Source organism: Mustela lutreola, chromosome 3 (assembly GCF_030435805.1).
Source record: "Mustela lutreola isolate mMusLut2 chromosome 3, mMusLut2.pri, whole genome shotgun sequence".
In the NCBI taxonomy this organism is placed as follows: Eukaryota; Metazoa; Chordata; class Mammalia; order Carnivora; family Mustelidae; genus Mustela; species Mustela lutreola.
This window is the reverse complement of record NC_081292.1, coordinates 149,984,096-150,005,561: the sequence shown is the minus strand read 5'-3', so window position 1 is coordinate 150,005,561 and position 21,466 is coordinate 149,984,096. Positions and strand designations below refer to the sequence as shown.

The following is a 21,466-nucleotide window of genomic DNA, read 5'->3' as shown; positions in this document are numbered from 1 at the left end:
ACACATATGCAATCTCTTCCCAGTGCCAGTGTTATCAGCCACAAGTCATTCATCTTATCACATATTAGAGTCTATTAATAATCTTATTAGCAGTCTATGTGAAAAAGGACAAGAGGAAAAATAGAATGGTCTCCTGCCCCATCCTAAAAACACAAAATGCAATACACATACCTTCTCTGTTTCGTCCATGCTCAAGGACTTCACTACACAAGAAGCTGGCCTCTCCTGGATGTGAGCAAGGTCCTGGGGGGCGCTCTGAGATCCTGACATTGGAGGCAGCGGAGCCCGCCTCTTCTTGGGGGCATCCGAAGGCAGTGTGCTTGAAATATACGGCTTGGATATGGTATTGGACCTTGTAAAAGTTGGGCGATGCTTACTTACTAGAGGAGTTGCAGGGGCACTTGCCGTCTAGTAAAGGATGAAAAGGCAAAACCTGTAGGTCATTTCAAGATAAAAAGCACAAGCAATTAAAAAGAGACAAGAAGAATCTTACAAAATACTACATAAGAAAATATTTACCTGTTCCCGCTTTTTCCTACTGCGCTGAAAAAAGCTGAAAAACCTTTTATTTTCTTTCTCCTTCATAATGTCTAGGTTTTGTGATATTTGGCAGGACTCTAAAATAGAAGAAAAGCCTTTTAGTTTTGTACATGAGATTGTAGATTTACCTCCAAGTTTTCCCTCAGTTACTTTCCCTTGAAAAATGTACAATGACGAAAGCTACTAATCATGGTCTACAATGAACCATGCATTCTTCTAGGCATCTTATATCTTATTTAATTCTCAAAGCAACAAAGAAATTTAGTATTATTTTTCCTATTTCACAGCACAGCAATCTGAAGGTTAAAGAAACAAAGATACCTACTTGAGGCCAACCATCAAACAATGACAGAGACAGGACATAAACTCGATTCTTTGTGACTCAGAGTCTGTTCTACCCATAATTACCAACATTTCAGAAGTAAAATGGGCATTTTGAATTAAATGAGATAATGAAGCTCTCAACAGTTTGTTCCATTATTTTGAATTTTTTTCTCAGAGCTAAACAATTATGAAATATCTTATTCTCCAAACATGATTCACTTACTTATTAAGTGTTTCCAAAACATTATTTCTTTAATATGATGGTTCGCAACTAAGGGGCAATCTTGCCCCATCCCCATCCTGGAGAACTATTAACAATGTCTGGGGACTATGAATAATGTCTGGGGACAATTTTGGTTACCACAACTAAGGGTTGGACAGGAGAATGTGCTACCAGCACTGACTGGGTAGAGACCAGTGATGATACCAAACACAATGCAATGTACGAGACAGCCCCCCAACAACAAGGGATCATCCAAGTCCAAATGTCAATTGTGTGAAAATTAAGAAACCACATTTTAATCAGAATGGCAAATGTCAAACCTCACAAGTATATATTAACATTCCATTTTCCGAAAAGTATTTCCTAGTGTCCACTGAAAAGGCCTATACAAACAATGACATTTCCAGTAGAACCCTGGCCCAGATGGTCTCTCAATACCTTTGACCACTAAAAAGGGACCACAATCAGGTAAGAATGGTTGATTCTCTGTCATATCAAGGGCTGTCTTTACAAGGAGTCTGGAATATCTAATTAGAGCAGAGAGAAAGGAATCAGAGTTCACTGGATCATTTTAAAAGGGCACAGGAATCAATCTGATACGGTTTTTACTGGCCAAAATCAGGATAATATGGGTATCATGGAACTACTCAATAAATTGAAGCATTTTGCATATGTTTAATTCCATGATTTGTAGTGATGCTGAAACAATAGCTGATCCTTACTGTTTACCTCTACGTACTGCTACGTACTTTTAAGAACTGACAAAAAGGGACGCCTGGGAGGCTCAATCCGTTAAGCATCTGACTCGTGGTTTTGGCTCAGGTCATGATCTCAGGGTCCTGAGATCAAGCCCCAAATCAGGCTCCATACTCAGCAGGGAGTCCGCTTCATATGATCTCCCTCCCCTGTCTATACCTCCCTCACCCCATCAATATTCACTCCAAAATACATAAATAAAATCTAAAAAAAAAAAAAAAAGATTATAAATAAATAAATACTGATGAAGGAAAAGAATCACACCTTTTTCCTGTCTCTTCTGAATGAATTCTACCTAGGTAGACAAGTAGCTGACTGGGGAAATTTGCTGTTTCAGAAATATCTCAATTAAAATTAAAGGAATATTTACAGATTATCATTATTTTCAAACTCCTAATCAAGATTTAAGCAATGACGGGGCACCTGGGTGGCTCAGTGGGTTAAGCCTTTGTCTTTGGCTCAGGTCAAGATCTCAGGGTCCTGGGACTGAGCCCCGCAACAGGCTCTTGGCTCAGCAGGGAGCCTACTTCCCCTCTCTTTCTGCCTGCCTCTCTGCCTACTTTTGATCTCTCTCTCTCTGTCAAATAAATAAATAAAATCTTCAAAAAAAAAAAAAAAAAGATTTAAGCAATGATTATTGACAGCTAACATGAAAAAAGATAACTTGTGGGGCGCATGGCTGGCTCAGTTGGTAGGGTATGCCCCTCTAGATCCTGTAGTCATAAATCTGAGCCCCACACTGGGTACAGGGATTATGTACATACATACATAAATGTAACTTATCATTACATGACTGCTATACTAGCATATGCTATGCTATACATGACTGCTATATTCATACTACCTATGAAGTATTCTTGCTGAAAATATCTCACCAAATCTGATCAAGTCTCTAGATTTAACCATCAATTTATAGGAAACAGAGACAATTAAGAAACATGTTAAGTGGCACCACAGGATGCAATCCACACTCCGAATGGGGGAAATTCAGTAAAACAAAGGACCCAGTTTCTTCAACAAATGAATTGCAAAATTTAAGAGACAGAGAAAGAGAGACGAGGAGTGGGGAATATGTCAACTTTGAAGACATTTCTACTAAAGAGCACATATATATATTTTGTGATAACTCACAATATAATTTCAGTGATATTGGAAACAAAGTACAGCACTTAGAGGTAAAGGTATGGCCTTAAATACATTTCAGGCTTAAGTATATACACCTTTCTTAGGACTACATGTACAGTCTTTTTGTTTAAAAAAGTTTAAAAAATGAATTATGACAAAATAGGCACTACTCCAGGAAAGCAAAGATAGTCAATGCCAATAAATTTATTAATGCAAAATGCCTAATAACAAGTTAAAGGAGAATTATATTGCACAAATTAAAACTTCATAAATCTGATGCTTTAAATATTTAAATTATTATTATTAAATTTAAATATTTGAATAAGCAGTACTCATCCTATGCAATGAGTTTACTGAAAATACTAACTAATGAACATGTGGATAGCACTTTATGGTTACAGAATTTTTTCACATGCCTAATTTCTTTCCTGGAACAGTCCAAAGAGGATTATCAGAAATTATCACAAGTTATCATTCTGTGTCCTTTTTCTAAGTTAGGGAGTGTAAAGAAATGTTAGCAGATAGTATTGTCTCATTACACATCTGAAGCTCTGGTGACCACAGAGTTTAAATAACTTGCACCAAGACACACAGGCATTAAATGGTAGAATTCAATATAATACCTACTCATTGAGAATGTGTAATACCCTTGACTTTTTTTTCTTTTTCTAGAAGTGTTATTTCCTTTTAAGATAGACTCCTCCACTAACTGAATGCAGATATTTCATATGGTGGTAGGGGGCAATAAATATAACCAAAGTGTTTCATATAGCTAATTTTGGTAAAGCAATTTCCAGGTACTCTGTCATGCTCCACACTAGTTAGTTAACCTAAGTCTTCACTTAAAGATCTATGGCAGAGATCCCCACAAGTCAGAGCTTAAAACTAAGAAACACCAGGGCTTGAGCTTACTTAGAAAAACAACTCAAATTTATAGTTTCCTGTTTCCAGAAGAGAGGCTATAAGTAGCTACATACAAAAGCTCCAAGACTTCTGATAATATTAGACAAAATAAGGAGGCAGAGGCTTTTATAGCATTTGGATTGATCTTGTAGACTCTGACACTGGAAAAGGAGCTTGCTTAATTTTCTTATTCCAATCTCTTGAGGGTCTAGTCACAACTATTAGTACTCTGAATAAAGACCTACTTTCTAAGCTGGAAGGATTATTACAAACCAACACATTCAACACCTTCAAAATGAGCCCAATAAGATTAGGGAATTTGCTTTGAGTTATGAATGGCAAAGGTAGGAACAAAAGCCAAGTACAAGTACCCGGATGTTACTACTAGAAAAAAAGCACAGAGACCACTTTTCACAATCTATTATTATAGAAGTGGAAAGTGAGATCCAGACAGATAAAAAGCTATTTGCCCTATCAGCTTGTTAAATGATTTTGACAGCTAATGCAGTTTCAGAATTAAAACGTCTTCTTCGGATTATTAGCCAGTATACACTTTACAAACATAACAATTTTCAGCTCCTTTGATTAATCTAGTCGTCATGAATCAAGACACTAATAATAATCACACTATTACTTATGTTGTCTTAATCCTTGGAATTGAGAGGTTTCCTGTGCCTCAGAAAACTGGAAGTGGTAAAGAAAGATTCTAGTAACACATAATGCGTATAGTTTCTTGTTTCTTTCTTTTTTTTTTTTTTGTAGAGTGGCATTTATTATAGTATTATTTAGTATTATCTAAGCCTATTGTGGCATTTAGTATTATATAAGCCTATCCTTTCTTAATGGAGAAAAAAGGCTTCCAGACTTTATTATTATCGGCTAATTTTTAATAAAGTTTTCTTCTATGAAAGTAATGCATTCTTATTATAAAGTTCTGTGATGTAAAGAAAAACAGGATGAAAAAAATCATCCATAGCCCTCCCACCCAAAGGTAACCAGTATTAAAATTTTTTATGTACTTCCTTTCAGAAATTTTACATAAAAATTTTTTTACATACTATATTAAGCACACTTAAGTGGTTTAAAAGCTAATTTTAGTCTAAGCATTTTCCATGTTATTATAAAATATTCACAATTTAATGCTGTAAAAAATTCCTTGATGAATATACCCTGATTACTCTGAATAACTGTTCATAGTACATAACCTGAGATCTTTCTATGGTACCACCAGACTATCAGCAACTATACTTAAAGAACCCAGAAAAATAATTTTCTCTTGTCTGCATCAAAAATATGTTTCTTGGATGCCTGAGTGGCTCAGTTGGTTAAGCATCTACCTTGGTTCAAGTCATGATCCCAGGGTCTGGGATCAAGCCCCACACCAGGGTCCCTGTTCTGCAGGGAGCGTGCTTCTCCCTCTCCCTGCGCTCTTCCTTTGCTCTTGCTCTCTCTTCCACAAATAAATAAATCCTTAAAAAAATGTTCTTCACATTCTTAGGATGATATTAATTTTTAAACAATTATTGAAATATTATTATTGTATTAATTTCAGAAATCAAGGGGGAGGGCTTATAAATTATTTTTCAGGAAATAAAAGCCAATGGTTTTCTTACAGAATGTACACATTAGTAATATTAAGAAACAGGTAAAGTTAGAAGTTTATTTTCAATGTATCCAATAAAGTAGAGATTTCATGTTATAATTTTTTCTACTGATTCATGTCTTACCTTGTAAAGATGATTTATTGAAGGCAGTAACAGAAGTGGCTACAGAAGGAGGGGGTAAAAGAGGTAAATTGACTGTAAAGATGATGTTTGTTCAAGTATAAAACATCACTGAGTTGAAATAGCAGTCTATGGATTATATAAATCCACAATTTCAGGATAAAGTTTGAAGTGCTCAGTGCACAGAGGATATAGGGAGAATTAATCCTTCACTAAACTTTTATTTCTAATAAAACAAACAAACCAAAAAACCCATCACTTTAGCAAGTACAGAGAAGCCGAGCTGAACAAACAAGCTTGCAGTTGTCTACTAGCATAGAAACAAACACTATCTAAGATCTCCAAATTCAAATACATTCTAGTCATTCTATAGATTAATACCGCAAGCTGTTTTTTCTTTTTTAAATTTTGGAATCAGATTTATTTTACAAGCTAGTTGATTTTGGGTGAACCTAGACAAATATGTGTCAAGAAACTTATAACTCTGAATGATAATTAAGACTCAGACAAAACCATGGTCAGTCTACAGTAATTCACATTTGATTAAAACAACAATGAATTTAAATGGAAGTCTTTATTTTCTGTTTAAATCTTACAGCCACAAAGAATTAAGTTAAATCCTACCCCCAAAAATATTCGTAGATTGATGGAAAAGTATAAAATATGAATGACAACTAAGAAAGACAAGTTTTTATTCTAATTTCAAAAACTGAAATCAAGTTGAATTTTATTAATTTCATTTTCTCTTATTCTCAATGATACATATTAACTTCTATTGATAGGATCCATTCACTCGCCATTATGAACTTCAGAAACCCTATACATAAACACGATACATGCACTTATTTGCACATCCTGTGAAATGAATAAAACAAAAAGTCTTACTTACCTCTGCTGACATCCATGGCATATAATTCCCTTAGTCCCAGGTCATTAAGAGATTGTGTCAAATCAAGGGGCTCCTGAGATTGATAATCTTTCAACAATAGCGTATGCAGTGGATCAAACTCACATTTGCTGCAAATAATGGGGACAAGTTCTTGCAGTGGTGCATGAGGGCTAACTCTCACTATTGTCTTCTGTGTTTTCTTAAAATTGATCACTACTCTCACAGTTTTCTGAAACACAGATTAAAGCCATAGTTATTACCATAATTTATTTACCAAAACTTCTACAATGACATTTACAGTAAGAGATGATCTACAAAATACAGTCATACAATAAACAGTATTTTTCTATTTTGGTATAAAATTATTATTTTTCTTTCCTAAAGCATATTCTTAGAAATAATTTAAGTAATCTAGATTAAATCCATAATCCCTGTAAAGCATTAGATCTGAAATCTAAAAGGAAACAAAAAAGCCTCATATCTGATACTATGAATATTTTTATTTGTTCCTTAAAATATTTATTACAAAAGATTATTATAAAATGAGCAGTGTCCATAATAATACAGAGATATACATGTTCTATTTTATATTTTAGTTGAGGAATATTTATCTAATGGTTTGTCTGTTGTCTCAATGAAAAAAGGAGTATTTTGGTTAAAATATAAAATTTTTGTGCTTCTCTCTATTAAATGGAAGATAAATGATATATCCCACATAAAAAACTTAGCATAGTATCTGGCACATAGTAAACTATTAACAAATAAACATTAGCTATTGTGATTACCTATGGTCTCTATTATTTGACAATAGAGACATATATTTGATAATAGAGAATTCTTTGGCTCATTTTAATATATTAGTAAAGACTATTAAGATATTCCTGATTCAGATACCTAGTACTAATTAGAATTATTAAGAAAATTTTAAACATATCATTTAATGTAATTAAATTAACTCATATACAAAGTGGAACTTAGAAACATGTTACCAAGCCAAGTGAAAACTACAGTTTGCAGATCTTTAAAGTTTAACATGTATTAAATTAAAACACCAAGTATAATTCCATGCTGTAAAATAAATACTATTTCCACCTAGATACATAACATATGTATCTAGATTGGTAATAGCTCAATATCCTAATTAATTCTTAATATCAGTATTTTGTAGAACACAAATTAAAAATTCTTAACTTTTTTATAAAAAGTTACATAACAATATGAAGAAAATATGAGAATATATATATTCTCAAGTCATATGTAAATAAATGATTAATTTAATTTATTGGCCTTCCTATATTTCCTGAAGTTAAAAAAGTTGACATTCCTAATGAAAAAATATTTCTTGAAACCCACAAAATTCTACCTCTATAGCTTATAGAAACAGAACCATTTTATAAATAAAAAATTGCTATTAGAACAACAATGGTTAAAAATTTTTGAGAAAAAAAATATTTGCTTAAAATTCATATATTTACAGAAAACTGAGTCATTATATAGCTTGAATTAACAACTTGGAATAAAACCACCACTTTACTGAGTACAGAGAAGCCAAAAAATATTTTAATAAATTCTTAAATAAATTTTCATTGAAAGATTATAAAACTTTCCTGTAAATATAAAATACTTTTTGAAGTGCCTAAGTGGCTCAGTCGGTTAAGTGTATGATTCTTGATTCTGGCTAGGTCATAACTCAGGAGGGTAAGATCGAGCGAGCACCACACAGGGCTCTGTGTTAGTAGAAGGTCTGCTTCTTTCCTTCTACCTCTTCCCCTGCCCCAACTTGTGCACTCATGCTCTATCTCTCCCTAATAAATAAATAAATCTTGGTTTAAAAAAAAAATTATAATTGTCAGATTCTGATATGGTCCTATAGATCACTTTGGAGTGTCTAAAACCAAAAGTATTCCCAAAATTCTAGTTAACCCAAAAATTAATAACTAAATGAATCCTAAACAATGCGACCAAGGCAAACAAGACAGCCATGTTCACAACAAATTTAACCAGGAAAGTCCATTTTTATTTCATTTGAAATAAATATGAGCTGCAGGTTATAACTGAAAAATCAATTCAGTATTTTTGCCAGAAGAATCAAAATGCTAGTGACATTCATACCTCTGGTATTATAGGCGTAGGTTTTTTCTTATCCAAAATTTTTGGCTTTAAAATGACTTTCTCCACCTCCAACATTCCTATTGGTGTGTTTGGCTTAAATTTAATGGGGTTATTTTCAGCTGACTGCAGATCAATTGTGTAACTGGATGGATTTAAGTGATACTGTGCACAGAGGAATATCAACAAGTCCATCATAGGTTTGCTGTAAAACAAAAGTAATATAAAGTCCATAAAACAATTTCATTAAGAGTTAAAGTTACTGTTCCTAGCATTTTTCTTAAGGCCTTTTTGTTTTCAGCAGATAAAACAAGACTATAAAATAGTATGTGTGAAAGCAACTTAAAAATCTAGCTACAAGATCATTTTTTTTTTCCCCCCACTGCAAAAGGAGATATATATGGTAGCCTGGGCCCTGGACTACAAGTGTCTCCCTAACTACAAGATTTTTAAGTGGACAAATTGTAATACATAAAAAGTCCTGATTGGTACTCAAGACAACTTGGATCTTAATGTTAGTTTAATAATTATATTTTTTATCTGCCAAGTTATCATCTTATTATTATAAATTTTAAGAGAAGTCCTTCCCTTACTGAAGAGCAATTAGTTCAGCAAATGCTCTCCTTTATAATATTTTGAATACCAGCAGTCTTTGGCTTATAAACTGGTTATATTTCAAAGATCGCATAAAAATGAAGCATTAACAACCGGCACCCCCTTGGGGCACCTGGCTGCCTCAGTTGGTAGAGCATGTGACTCTTGATCTGTGTCATGAGATCAAGCACTGCTTTGGGTCGGGGGGAGGGGGAACGAATGAATGAACAAACTACCACCATTCTTTGAGCTTTAGAAAGTACAGTGAATATCTATAGGAGGAAGCCCACAAAAGTATAGTATAGATTTCTTAATTCATTCGAATGACATTTAATATTTTCTACAGCCCAGGAGACACAATATAAGTGATATGCCCTCATAGATCTACACAAGTAGATGGACTAGGCCAAGTGTCATCAAACTACAATTTGCAGGTCAAAGTGGGCCCATGGCCTATTTTTTATAAATAAAGTTTTATTGGAATACAACCATGCTCATTTGTTTCCATAATATCTAGGATTGCTTCTGTGTTAAAATGGCAGATTTGAGTAGATGTGATGGAAACTGAATGGTCCACAAAGCCTAACTTATTTACTGTCTGGTTCTTGACAGTAAAACATTATGGGCGCTTGTGCTGTAACAACTAAAAAGTAACCAAGTAAATGTATAATCTCAGCTCATGATTAAGTGTTAAATTTCATTCACATCCACAAAAGAACAATATGGTCTCCGAGTCCTTCTTAATTGTCAGCCCTTAAGTAAAGAACACTAAAAAATCTTTTGTAGTCTGTGCTTTCCTCAAATGTCTGGTGATCCTAAGCTGTTAGTTCATATTTAAGAGTGAGGCACTAAAACACTCTGTAAAAGTCCTACTTTCATGAATGAAGGTATAAGTTGATGGGCTTCATTTGATGGCAATCAAGTATTTTTCCATGGGGAAATATAAATGTTGGTAAAAAAATTCTCCAGTTTCTTGACTACATAATATGAACCTAGCTCCTGGCTTTCAGGAACTTGACAGGGAAATGAGGCTAGGAATCATCACTGAATCTGACATTTTTAATTTAGTCCATTTGTTTTCATATGCACCTCATCCTGGCTCTCTTAAGGGGAGTTCCCTCATCTGTAGCCTGTTTGGTTCAGCTTTTCTAAAGAAGCAGTCTCCTCCTGGAAGAGGGTTAGCTGTCTGACATTGTGTGGTCTTGGGATTAAACAACAACTTATATGGATTCTCACACCATGCCCTGTGTTCACCCACCTACCTCACCCTCACCTTCTGCGACTATTGCCCATCCCTTCACATCTCTTCTCCTCTCCCACCTACAAGTAGCACCCCATTATACATATATCAAGAAAAATAATAAAAACCTAAGCCCCTCAGTAAAATATATATATATATATATATATATATGTTTCAGTCCTCAAAATAAGTTTCCTATGCCTTTATTAGATGTTCCCAAAATAATAACTTAGGAGTTTTATATCTTCTGGAGCCACTTGGTACGCTTATACATAAATTTGTTTATGATCACCCAAATGTTGACACTGAGTAGTAGATATTAAATTTCATCCACAGGAAGATTAGCATAACGGTCTTATTCAAGTTAGTTTTTTGGTAACATAATACTCTATGAGAGCAATTTGATGCTACATAAAAATTCTTGACTTGAACATGGTACCTCCTTCCTCTGATAGTAAATAAAGTGTAAAGGGATTAGGTAATGTCTAGGTAAATACAATGTAATTATAAATACACTAAAGCTGGAAGAGGAGAGAACTTTCACTGACAACCAAAATGGAGAGCTGTCTACTACTGTCTATGAATAAACGGTGTTATGTTCAGATTGGATTTCTCTCTCCACATATAAATGTGCCAAGTAATAAATGTAAAAACACTAAAGCTTATACTTTAAACATTTTACCTCTTAAATGTGCATTCTGTAGAATCTCTGTCAGAAATACACAAAAATTAACAAAATAGAAAGTTACTAATGCTACCATTTTTATCCCCCTATGTACAAAAATATAAACATTTAAGGAAAAAGATATTTTCCATTTTTAAAAGGTAAGCATTTAACACTCTATACACACTTATTTAGCCTTTTTGATATGCCTTAATGAGTATTGTTTTTTATCTGTGACATTAGTTTTCTAATTTTTTAAAAAAATATTTTATTTATTTATTTGACAGAGATCACAAGTAGGCAGAGAAGCAGGCAGAGAGAGAAGAAGAAGCAGGCTCCCTACTGAGCAGAGAGCCCGATGCGGGGCTTGATCCCAGGACCCTGAGATCATGACCTGAGCCAAAGGCAGAGGCTTTAACACACTGAGCTACCCAGGCACCCCTTGTTTTCTAATTTAATAAAAGTGCATAATGGGCCAAAAATATTACAATAATGGCCTATTCCCTCAGTCAATTTGGTCATCTATAATCTTTGCACAAGGAATCAGACTTCATGGCAAAAAGGTTGCAGGCTGACTGGACCTATATCATGCCTTTTGAATTCAACACTGCCTAAATATTTTCTTATAAAAACATCTCTTTAAAAGGCAACTAAAGGGGCACCTGGGTGGCTCAGTCAGTTAAGTGTCTGCTTAAGGCTCAGGTCATGATCCTGGGGTCCTGGCACCGAGCCCCACATGGCACTCCCTGCTCAGCATAAAGTCTGCTTCTCCTTCTCCCCCTGTCTCTCCTCCTGCTCATGTGTGCTCTTTCTCTCTCTCAAAACAAATAAATATCTTTAAAAAATAAAAATCATAGAACTTCCTTATGACTTTATTCTTTCATTCTATAATTCTGCTTAATTCTTTGTTCAATAATTCCAGAAGCCAATTTTGTCTTGAAAATATTCCTATTGGGGCGCCTGGGTGGCTCAGTGGGTTAAAGCCTCTGCCTGTGGCTCAGGTCATGATCCCAGGGTCTTGGGATCCGCCCCCGCATCGGGCTCTCTGCTCGGCAGGGAGCCTGCTTCCTCCTCTCTCTCTGCCTGCCTCTCTGCCTACTTGTGATTTCTGTCTGTCAAATGAATAAAATAAAAAAATCTTTAAAAAAAAAAAAAAAAGAAAATATTCCTATTTCCAGACAGACAAATGCAACAGACCAGAAAGTTCTATAACAGACACAAATGCAGATGAGAATTTAATACTGCATATGATAATGGTATTCCACATTTCTGGGGAAAGATCTGAGTCTTCAGCAAATGGTATGGAAGACTGACTCGGCATCTGACAAATAAAACTTATATCTCCATCTTAAGCCTTACACTAAAGTAAATGCCAAGTAGACCACATATATAAATATGGGGATATGACTCGGGGTGGGGGGAGCAGAATAGAAATCCATCTCTATGTAGTTTATTATGTTCTAGAGCAGTATTGTCCAACTGGAAATTTTCCATATTTGATACAGTGGCCACTTACCACATGTGGCTATTAGGCACTTGAAAAATACTAACATAGTGGACTAACAAACTAAACATTTCATGTAAACTCAATTTAAATAACCAGAGGTAGTGAGTATTGGACACTGTATTGGCCAGAGGAATTCTGGTACATTGGTTCTTTTTTTTTTTTTTTTTTTTTTAAAGATTTTATTTATTTATTTGACAGAGAGAAATCACAAGTAGATGGAGAGGCAGGCAGAGAGAGAGAGGGAAGCAGGCTCTCCACTGAGCAGAGAGCCCAATGTGGGACTCGATCCCAGGACTCTGAGATCATGACCTGAGCCGAAGGCAGTGGCTTAACCCACTGAGCCACCCAGGCGCCCTGGTACATTGGTTCTTAAAGTGTGACTCATGGACAGCAACATCGGAATCTCTAGGACCTTCTTGAAATACAAATTCTCAAGCCCCAGTTCAGATCACTGATTCAGAAACTCTGGGAGTGGGGCCCAGCAATATGTGCTTTGACCAGCACTCCAGCCAATTCTTACACACATGCTACAGCTTTCCAACCTGCGATCAAAAGAGGATAAAGAAACAAGTAAAATATATAGTACATCAGATATGATAAATGTTGTGATGAAAAATAAGATAACAAGGGAGGTTAGGAACTGTTCTAAGGTGGGGGGGGGGGGGGGGTTAGACACTAGAACAAGAGACCTGAATGGAATGAGTTTCAAAGGACCTGAGGCAGTTACAAGGACTTACAAGTTACAAAGGACCTGAGGCAGTCGTGGGCTCTACATGTTCAAGAAAAAAACGGAAAGCAGACTGCTGGGGGAAAGTGGTAGACTGAAACCAAAACGGCTTGGGATTTTACCAAGTGAGAGAGAAAACCGGTGGAGTTCTGAGGAATGATGGGGTCTACTGTATATCTAAAAGGATTATATGCTGATTGTTTTCATTTTTTACTTTGACTTGAAAAAAAAAAGTCATGTTTTATTTTTAAAATAAAACTAAAAAGCAAATGTAAATAATAGGGGTGATACATGATTTAAGAAGCCACTATCCTACATGAAAAAATGCTCAACATGACTCGGCATCAGGGAAATATAAATCACAACCACAGTGAGATATCACGTCACACCAGTTCGAATTACCAAGTCAGAAAATGACAGATATTGGCAAGGATGCAGAGGATGCGGAGAAAGGGGAAGCCTTGGATACTGTTGGTGGGAATGCAAGGTGGTGCAGTCACTGTGGAAAAAAGTGTGAAGGTTCCTCAAAAAGTTGAAAATAGAGCTGCCCTTTGACCCAGCAATCACACTACTGGGTTTTTACCCTAAAGATACAAATGTAGTGATCCGAAGGGGCATGTGCACCCGAATGTTTATAGCAGCAATGTCCACAATAGCCAAACTATGGAAAGAGCCCAGACGTCCATCAACAGATGAATGGATAAAGATGTGGTAAAAATATACACAAGGGAATAATACACAGCCCTCCTAAAATAAAATCATGCCATTTGCAACAACACAAATGGAACTAGAGGGTATTAGGCTAAGCCTAAAAAGTCAATCAGAGAAAGACAATTATCATATGATCTCACTCATATGTGGAATTTAAAAAACAAAACAGAGGATCAGAGGGTAAGATAGGAAAAAATAAGACAAGATGCAATTGGAGAGGGAGACAAATCATAAGAACTCTCAATCACAGAAAACAAACAGGATTGCTGGAGTGGAGGAAATAAAGGGATGGGGTCACTGGTGATGGACATTAAGGAGAGCATGTAATGTAGTAAGCAGTGCGTGTTATGTAAGAGAGGAATCACAGACCTGTACCTCTGAAACCAATAATACATGTTTATTTTTTTAAAAGCCACTGTGTTATTTATTCATTCATTCATTCATTTATTTTGTGTGTGTGTGTGTGTGTGTGTGTGTCTTAAAAGGTAATTTTCTTTTGTTGCTGTTATTGTATCCAGAACAGTTTGGGGGAAAAGTTACAAAGGTATTGCAAAAATTTAGAGGGAGATAAGGACTTAGTCAGATTTCAGATTATTTCATTAAGTGCTGATACAATTAAAGCCAATGCCAGAAGAAAAGAGTGAGAAGACATTAGAAACAGAAAGAGGAGCTAAGCAGTAGGAAGAGGCCAGGATGGCTTTACACCAGAGTGTGGGAGGGCTGTTGAATGGACCCAACAGGAGGCGTAAAGTGCTGAATTAAATGATTTGCTATGTGATGCACTTACTTACCTTTTCCTGGTGACCCACAGACCATCACTAAGGTCTGGTCTTAGCTTCAGGGCGAGGTGTTAAATCAAGAAAAGAAAGGAAATTTCAGGGGTTCCTGGGTGGCTCAGTGGGTTAAGCCTCTGCTTTCAGCTCAGGTCATGGTCCTGGGATCGAGCCCCGCATCGGGCCCTCTGCTCAGTGGGGCGCCTGCTTCCACTCCCCCACCCCCCTCCTGCCTGCCTCTCTGCCTGCTTGTGGTTTCTATCAAATAAATAAATAAATAGTCTTTTTTTTTTTTTTTTTTTTAAAAGGAAATTTCAAAAGGAAGAGTCTAAAAAGTAAGAATCCAAAAATAAGACATAAAGTCAGAGCCCGGACTTCAGTTTGGCTCAGTTAAATGCCTGCCTTCGGTTCATGTCATGATCCCAGGATCCTGGGACAGAGCCCCTCATTGGGCTCTTTGCTCAAGGGGAGTCCCTCTCTCTCTGCCTGCTGCTCCCCCTGCTTGTGCTGTCAAATAAATAAATAAAATCTTTAAAAACAAAACAAAACAAAACACAACAACAAAAAGTCAGAGCCAGAGGAGGTTCTAAGAACATTAACCTTCAGGAATTTTCAATAATAATTTAATAAAGGGGAGAGAACTTTCCACAAGATCTAGAACAGGGGTTAAGGCCAATCTTATCTAGACCTGAGGGAACAGAGTGGCCACAAGATGTTACCTGAGTTCCATTTATACCTGGATATGAACTCTCTTCTTGCAGGACCAGCTCTTAGCAGTGTTTATTCCCAGGACCTGATACAATGTCTGTACTAGTGAGGTCAGTATCACTGAATGAGGATATTATAGAAACCAGTGATTATTTCTCTCTTAATCTGGTATCTCAAACACACAGCAGACAATATATAACAGTGTATGTATGTATACACACACACACACACACACACACACACACACACACACATAACTCAATATATAGGAGTTATCTGCATGGTATTGGATGTATGAAAAAGCAAAGTCACTGAAAAGAGATTCATATGCTTTAAAAAACACACATAGGCATGAAAGCTGTTTTTTCTTAATTTACAAACTGAACTAGTAGCCTTGTATCTAAAGTCAAGACATCTTTACAGAGGTGAGATATAAGCATTAAGTTGGGTTAGACCTTTTCCAAAAATAACCTCAGACCAGTTCAAATACTTCAAATAGTTCATTGCAGCCTCAGAATTTGGCACTAGAAGCACAGAAGAGAGGATCCTGACCTAGCTGATTTTGAGAGTGGGAATTACTGTCTTAACTCTCTCATGAAGGAGCCTTAGCACTATAAAAGTAGGACATAACCTTTAAGCAGTCTCCGCATGCAATGGGGCTGCTTTGGGGATTTGCAAGTCACAAACTGCACAACAGAAAACAAAATCTTCTCTTGCATATAGTTGAGAATTTTCCCCCCTGGAAGCCAAATTACTTCCAGCAAAAACAACAATTCTGTTGTGAGAAGAAATATCCCAATTTGATGTACTAAACAGCAACTAGCTAACAGGTTCTACCCCAGGATCACCCCAGGAAGGATGCTTATGTTCCTGCTTGCTAAAGTGGAAGCACATGCTAACAGGCCACCCAAAACTTGAGCCAAATTATTAAAAGTAGGAAAGGATTGGCTGAATTTGGTCATCACTTCATCAAATAAGAAATAATATTCTCCTCCTCCATATAACCCCCTCACTTTGAACTATAAACTATAGTTTATAGTTATTTAAGAGACTACTGTGCATTACTATTTTCAGATTTCTCTTGCGAAATAATTTCCTGGAGGGCAGATATTTTTTTAAGACCCTCTAAAATCTCTTTTCTCTTCTTTGAAATGGAGAAATCCCTATGAAATTTCCTACTCCCTTTGGAAGTAAATGACAATCCCTCATATGAATTTCGTATCTATTACCTCATTTGAGCTCACAACCACCACAAAAGCTACTCCCACTTCATGAATTTTAAAAAACTGAGCTTAGAGAAGTTACATGACCAGATAATGAAGAACATATACACAATTAAGGTGCAGTCACAATTAGAATTTCCTGAGTCCTGACAGAGTTACATTTTAGCCCAGTAATACCCTAAGTCAGGATTCAGGATGGGATACATGGTTTGTAAGAGGCTAACTGCTATCTGCAGTTTTCCTTCAAAGAATGATGACATCACTAAGTAACCCCCTAACTCCTAGGGTGACTCTTTCTGCATTCATGACAACTATTAGGGGTAAACTTGTCCTAGATGTGTTACCTGCTAGATAAGACCTCCATTTTTGTATTTCTAAAGATCCAACTCGGTATCAAAAATGAAGGTCATGGTTCACTAAAGAGCTCACAGATCAACAAGAAGTCCAATAACTGTCTCATTGAATTTCCAACCCTTGGAAGTGTTTAAACAAAGCCACTTACCAATAGGGTGGCTATGTAATTTATCATCCAATCTGGGACATCTGAGAGTGAAAGAAGGGCACTATCAGTAAATAATCTGGGAAAACAGGCATAAACAAGGACTGTCACAGGAAAATGAGGATGCATGATGATAAGGACTTATTATGAATAGATAGATTTCAAGTATCCGATAGGGGCTGAATTCTATGAATAAGATTCTTCCTTATTATGACTCTTTAAATCTGTCTTAGTATCCAGTAAAGCATTATACCATTTTCACTGGATCCTCAAAACTGAGTTGAGTTGAATTAGTTCTCACTGCCCCTTCCAAATGTATACCAACAACCCAATCAGACTTACCAATGATAGTGTGGGAAGTTTTAGAACACTGCCTGCAGGGCTGACATTTATCCTACGCTAACCAACCTAGTTCAGTAGTGAGTTCACGAATGAACTAATGTTCTCTAACTATTCTTATGTGCATGAAATGAAGGGGATCAGGTAAATAAAACAAATAAACCTAATCTCAAAATTGAGAATGCTTACTGAATGATGCTATAGGAAACACTTTGAAGAAAGTAACAGTTTTAAGATTTGAAGACAATAATATACATCCGTACTAAACAGACAAAATACATATTTCTAAAAGTAAAAAAAAAAAAAATTGAAGTTCACCACTTTAGGCTAAATCTACTTGGTCATGTATCTAGGATGTTACATTCACAGCTAGTCATAAATAATTACCTTCGCAAGAACTGTGATTTAATAACATACCTATTAAACACACATACACATCCCTTATTAAAAAAAAGAGTACTATAAATATATCTCGCAGCAATTGGGACAATTCAAATATAGACAAAGGATAAGATAAATTGTACTGACACTAAAGTTAGAAATCATTAACTGAAAAGGGGACAGGTTAACAAGATGGCATGTGCAACATGATAGCGGTTAAAAAGAAAAGTGCCTATATAGGTATATGTGTACACATACATTTGTGTGTGTCTGCGCATGTGTGTATGAATGAAAGATTATATACCATAAAGTTAATAGTTGTAATCTGCCTGTTTAAAAATGACATCGTATTTTAATTATTTTTTAGCTTATCCGCATTTTCCTACTTACATAGTGTCCAAGTGTTGCATTTGTAATTATAAAAAATTAAAAAGAAAATTAACAAGGATCATTGTTATAAGGCAGGGAGGCCAGGAAAGGAGAAAAGGGTAGTCCACCTAAAAATGACACTCAGAGGACATCTGTGAGTATTCTGTCACATTTTCCCACCAACAAGGAGTGCAATCAGCCTGCAGAGGCTTATGTGCTCCCTGGCTCAGGGGTGTGGAAGGCAGTACTGGAGCCCAGTTAACAGGATTCTTCAGTCTCTCCAATAAAAACTCAAGCAGCTCTGGTATACTGAAATACTTTAGCAGTTACAATTCCAACTGTTATTTTGAGCAGTTACAACTGACTCAGTACCTAAAGCAAAATTTAAGAATTCTTAGGAAGTTCAACATGATTTGTGCCATGGAATGGATTTTTAACAGTGTGTTCTTCAACTCTATTCATCTATTATATAATGTACTTACTACACATGTGTCATTATTTGACACTTTTCAATAAATGTAAGTATGTTATGAAATTGTGAAACTCCTCTGGGACCCATACGGTTCTATTACAGATTTTTTTTTTAAACGAAACTGACCCACACTGATCCAATACTGTCATTTTTCATAGTCTACTTTTTCCAACAGGTGGCACTGTAATCCATGTAAACCATTTCTGAGCTAGTTCTCTGACCCACCCAGTGCCAGTCAAAACTGGGCTTACTCTCAATTCTGCTATAAACCGGTGCTGTTAGACAGGTAAATCCAGGTCACAAATCATATGTAATGAGTCTCTGGGTAATTTTACAGGCAAAGGCCAGAAAGGTGAGATGACTTGCCTCAGGTCACACAGCAAGTTACAGAATCAACCACAGGGCCCAGGATGTCTAACTTCAAGTTCTATGCTTTCTTTATTTGTATTTTCATTCATTTCATTCTCAGATTTGCTCAAATCAAAACAAATTTCTACTTAGGGTAGGAGCATAAAAGAAAAATCTATCTTTGTTTTTTATAAATGGTGTTGATTCCATTCCTCCCTTTTGTGGGAGAATACTAGTATAGCCATACAATGCTCTTTCCACAGGCTAAAAAAAGGGGGATTAATGTCAATCTTTTGCCAAATCTCCCAAATGAGAACTACTTTTAAAGTATCCCAAAGAGAGGTGCCTGGGTGGCTCAGTCATTGGGCATCTATCTTCGGCTCAGGTCATGATCCCAGGGTCCCAGGATCAAGCCCTGCATCAGGTTCCCTGCTTGGCAGGAAGCTTGCTTCTTCCTCTCCCTCTCCCCCTCCCCCTGCTTGTGTTCTCTGTCTAGCTGTCTCTCTCTCTGTCAAATAAATAAATCTTAAAAAAAAAAAAGAATCCTTTCAAAATAAATAAATAAATACATACATACATACATACATACATACATACAGTATCCCAAAGAAAACAGAGGAAAAAGGAACACTTATTTCATGAGGAATAATTACATACTGGGCAGACACCTCATGATAAGGTAAGGATCTAGAGTGATAGGCAAACATACCCACATACTTCCTTATTCTCTGTAGTGTTCGGCTCATAAGCTCATTATCATTAAAAATTAACTTTCCCAAGTACTTTGAGACACCACTACTTACACCGTTGCATACTGCAGCACCTTCTGAGGAAGGCAGCCCCTTGGCACCTTATCTCTAACAGCAGTGTCCTTTAATGCTTACTTTAAGTAAGGCACAGAGCAGCTCTGCCTGGTGAAAAAGGTTGGCCCACGCACACACACACAGAGATATATGTTTATGTGTGTATATATGCATATATGTACACATACAAATATATACATATACACACATAATATACATATTTATACACACACACACTACATACATACAGACACACAGACACGCACTATGGTAAATATTTTAATTCCATCTCCCTTCAATCCAATCATCCATGACAAGAATACAGAAATGCCCAAGGGTTTGCGGGCTGGCACCGTAGCTACCCTCAACAGTAAGCCAGGATTACAAAAAGGCAAGATGGCAGACTAAAGGGACTTCTGGTCCTTAAAAATGCATTATCATTAAACTCTAGTACCAAAAGACTGGTAAAAAGAGTAAGGTTATTGACCTAAATCAGAAGTTTTTACTTGCCCCCTGAGCATAAAGTCTATAACCACTTCTGACCTTATTGTGTTCCCTAATCTGAATAAGCTCTTTGGTGAAAATCAATGTACAAATAAGGGCATTCTTCTGTAGATAATGCTATGTGTTCACATTCCTGCAAACGGAACATTCTAAGCATATCTCTGCGTAAGTTGTATAAGAAGACAGAGAGAAACTTGAAAAATATTCCCCAAGAAGACATTTGGGTGGGGGGCGCTCCTGGGTGGCCCAGTGGGTTCAGCCTCTGCCTTCCGCTCAGGTCATGATCTCAGGGTCCTGGGATCAAGCCTTGCATCGGGCTCTCTGCTCAGCGGGGAGCCTGCCTCCCCCTTTCTCTCCGCCTGCCTCTCTGCCTACTTGTGCTATCTCTCCCTCTCTCTCTCTCTCTGTCAAATAAATAAATGAATAATCTTTAAAAAAAAAAAAGACATTTTTTGGGGGAATATATATATATTTATATATTTTATATATATTTATATAGAGATACATATCTGAACTTAAATGAAGCATTTAAGTTTTCTTAATATTCTAGTCTAATACTAATATTATTTTTCAAAGGAAATGCATATAAATAATACTATCAAAATAAATATCATACACAAGGAATATTTAGACAAATTAAGAAAAGATGGCCCCAAAAAATTCTATTAAGGACTATTCATAGTGGCAATATGGAACTCTGAAATATCTAAAAGAACATTATATAGAAACTTATTTAAAATTACTCTTCCTTAATCTCCCACCCAATTCTTCTACTACTTTGCTGAAACTTTCCCTATTCCATTCATAGTAACAAGTTTAAGTTATCCATGTCATGGGTCTTCACTTTAGGTAGCTAAAATTTGTATTTTGCGTAGTTTGTTGTTACAGCTAAACAGTGTTTCATTTTTTAACCATGGGCCAATGGTAGCTCCAACATTCAAGATACTCCAAATTATACTTATTTTTTTTTTAAAGGTTTTACTTACTTATTTGAGAGAGACAGAGAGAGCA

The 21,466-nt window shown here is 36.1% G+C and overlaps 1 protein-coding gene across 10 annotated transcripts in view; it reads right to left on the bottom strand.

Annotated features, from left to right (window-relative positions):
* Positions 1–21,466, bottom strand: part of COBLL1 (cordon-bleu WH2 repeat protein like 1) — a 171,405-nt gene that overhangs the window by 39,154 nt on the left and 110,785 nt on the right. For 7 of the 10 annotated variants that reach the window (XM_059167151.1, XM_059167153.1, XM_059167146.1 and 4 more), the window contains 5 exons: positions 8,597–8,798; positions 6,485–6,713; positions 5,599–5,637; positions 520–617; positions 172–408 (listed from right to left, as the gene is read on the bottom strand). In XM_059167151.1, coding sequence (XP_059023134.1) covers positions 172–408; positions 520–617; positions 5,599–5,637; positions 6,485–6,713; positions 8,597–8,798 — 805 coding nt within the window. The remainder of the gene's footprint in view (positions 1–171; positions 409–519; positions 618–5,598; positions 5,638–6,484; positions 6,714–8,596; positions 8,799–21,466) is intronic. The other 3 variants (XM_059167154.1, XM_059167148.1, XM_059167149.1) reach the window with 1 other exon arrangement.